This window comes from Poecilia reticulata, linkage group LG8 (assembly GCF_000633615.1).
Source record: "Poecilia reticulata strain Guanapo linkage group LG8, Guppy_female_1.0+MT, whole genome shotgun sequence".
NCBI classification, from domain to species: domain Eukaryota; kingdom Metazoa; phylum Chordata; class Actinopteri; order Cyprinodontiformes; family Poeciliidae; genus Poecilia; species Poecilia reticulata.
In genome coordinates this window covers 27,187,677-27,189,909 of record NC_024338.1, presented here as the reverse complement: position 1 = coordinate 27,189,909, position 2,233 = coordinate 27,187,677, and the positions used below count along the sequence as shown (strand labels likewise).

Below are 2,233 nucleotides of genomic sequence, written 5' to 3'. Positions count from 1 at the left end.
CCCCTCTCCCATGCATCGCCGCATTAACCCTTCTCTCCATCCTCCCTCGCGCCCCTTCTCTCTGTCAGTACGAGGAAGCAGCGGAGGATGAGGAGGACGACGAGGAGCCGATGCAGGAGAGCGCCAAGCGTTCGCGGCGCAGCGGCGTCCTCCGTCGCCCCGGAGACCGCTGGATGCTGCGCGGCCCCCTGGAGTACGTCCCCCCCGCCACCGTGGAGGTCCTGCTGACGCAGCGCGCCATCCCATTGGACGAGAACGAGGGCATCTACGTCCGGGACATCAAGACCGGCAAGGTGAGCAGGGAGGGGCGGGGCCTAAGACGCGGAGGGGCGGGGCTTAAGACATGGAGGGGCGGAGCTTAAGACATGGAGGGGCGGGACTTAAGACATGCTGCCGGTCAAATGATAATTGAGGTCAAATATTGTAGTTGCAGGGTTCAAAGTTCAGGCCAGTTTCCAAGCAACTTTCTGTGAAAGGTTTTCAGGAATAACCTGAGGACCTGAATGTTCCACATCCTGTTCTCTGATTTCAGTTTTCTTCCAAACACGGAGAACAAAACCATTTTTATTCTCTGATGAATGAGTGAATTCAGGCTGAGGCAGAAAGCAGCTGGAGCTGAACTGCTGCCACCTGCTGGTGGGAGGCGTCACTGCAGCACAGAAAGAGCAGCAGACGTTAAACATGTTGATGAAACTTTTCCAGATTGTTTCAGGAATCGTTTCCTGTTTCAGGAATCGTTTCCTGTTTCAGGAATCGTTTCCTGTTTCAGGAATCGTTTCCTGTTTCAGGAATCGTTTCCGCTCTGATGTTTTTCTGCCCTGTAGGAACAAAATGTTCCTCTGGGCAACTTTAAAATATGTTTATTCACACATGACTAGCAAAGCAGAGAAAATAAAATCGGGTCAAAGGTCAAAGCCCTGACCCTTCAGGGCTTCCATACCGGTTCCTTTTCGCCCAGTTACTTCTGACCTTTGACCTTGTGGTTATTTTTGGGCCTCCTGCATGGAAGCCCTCTGCAGTTTCCTTGTTGCCATGGTGATAACCCCGTCCTGGCCTCAGGTGCGCGCGGTGATCGGACACACCTACATGCTGAACCAGGACGAGGAGCTGTGGGAGAAGGAACTTCCTGCCAACGTGGAGGCGCTGCTGGCGACCCGCCGCGACCCGCTGGCCGACCGCTCCAGTCACCACGGCGGCGAGGACGGCCGGCCGAGGGACAAGACGCGCGTGGTGACCTTCAGGGTCCCCCACAACGCCGCCGTGCAGGTCTACGACTACCGGGAGAAGAAGGCCAGGTGAGGCGCCGCCCTCGGGGCGCTTGGCGGCAGCGGGCGAAGAATCGGCTGATGGCGGCGCCGTTTCTCCGCAGGGTGGTGTTCGGACCCGAGATGGTGATGCTGGGGCCGGACGAGCAGTTCACCGTCCTGTCGCTGTCCGGGGACAAACCCAAACGGGCCAACGTCATCAAGGCCATCTGCCTGCTGCTGGGGCCCGACTTCTGCACCGACATCATCACCATAGAAACGGCCGACCACGCCCGCCTGCAGCTGCAGCTGGCCTACAACTGGTAACCAGGCGCCGAGCAGAGAACGTTTGTCCCGGTTCTGGTTCTGAAGTCGGTCTCTGTCCTTCAGGCACTTTGACGTGAAGATCCCAGCAGAACCGGCCGCTGCCGCGGCGCTGTTCTCCGTCCCGGACTTCGTGGGCGACGCCTGTAAAGCCATCGCCTCTAAAATCCGAGGCGCCGTCGCCTCAGTCCAGTTCGACGACTTCCACAAGGTCAGAACCCGCTTCCACCTACAATCCTGCTTAACTGGGTCAGAACCAGAGATTAATCAGCTACTGAAAAGGTTCTGGTTCTACTGGCGTTTTGTTCCTATTAAGGGGAAGTTTTCCTCCCCACTGTCGCCTCATGCTCGATCGGGGGAGGGGCTTCTCCCAGTCAGGCTCAGTCCAGGCGGGTCCAGTTCTGTAGTCTTTAGGTGAGGAAATGGAATGAAATTATTTTGAAGTCACTTCAAAATAAGAGCATGAACGTAAATGTCTACTTGAAGTTTATAACCAAATCCAAATGTTTATCAAAGAGACGAGAAAATTAGAATTCATCTGGGGAAGCTAGGCTAAAAGTGACTTCAAAGTTAGCAATCATTAGCTCCACTGCTAGCGCTTTAGCTCCACTGCTAGCGCATTACCAAACATTAGCTCCACTGCTAGTGCATTAGCAATCATTAGC

At 55.2% G+C, this 2,233-nt stretch overlaps 1 protein-coding gene across 3 annotated transcripts in view; it reads left to right on the top strand.

Moving 5' to 3' along the window:
* The window catches only part of mvp (major vault protein), a 10,455-nt gene that overhangs the window by 6,085 nt on the left and 2,137 nt on the right, over positions 1 to 2,233 (top strand). For all 3 annotated transcript variants that reach the window (XM_017306152.1, XM_017306151.1, XM_008417169.2), the window contains 4 exons: positions 69 to 293; positions 1,060 to 1,295; positions 1,370 to 1,567; positions 1,635 to 1,779. In XM_017306152.1, coding sequence (XP_017161641.1) covers positions 69 to 293; positions 1,060 to 1,295; positions 1,370 to 1,567; positions 1,635 to 1,779 — 804 coding nt within the window. The remainder of the gene's footprint in view (positions 1 to 68; positions 294 to 1,059; positions 1,296 to 1,369; positions 1,568 to 1,634; positions 1,780 to 2,233) is intronic.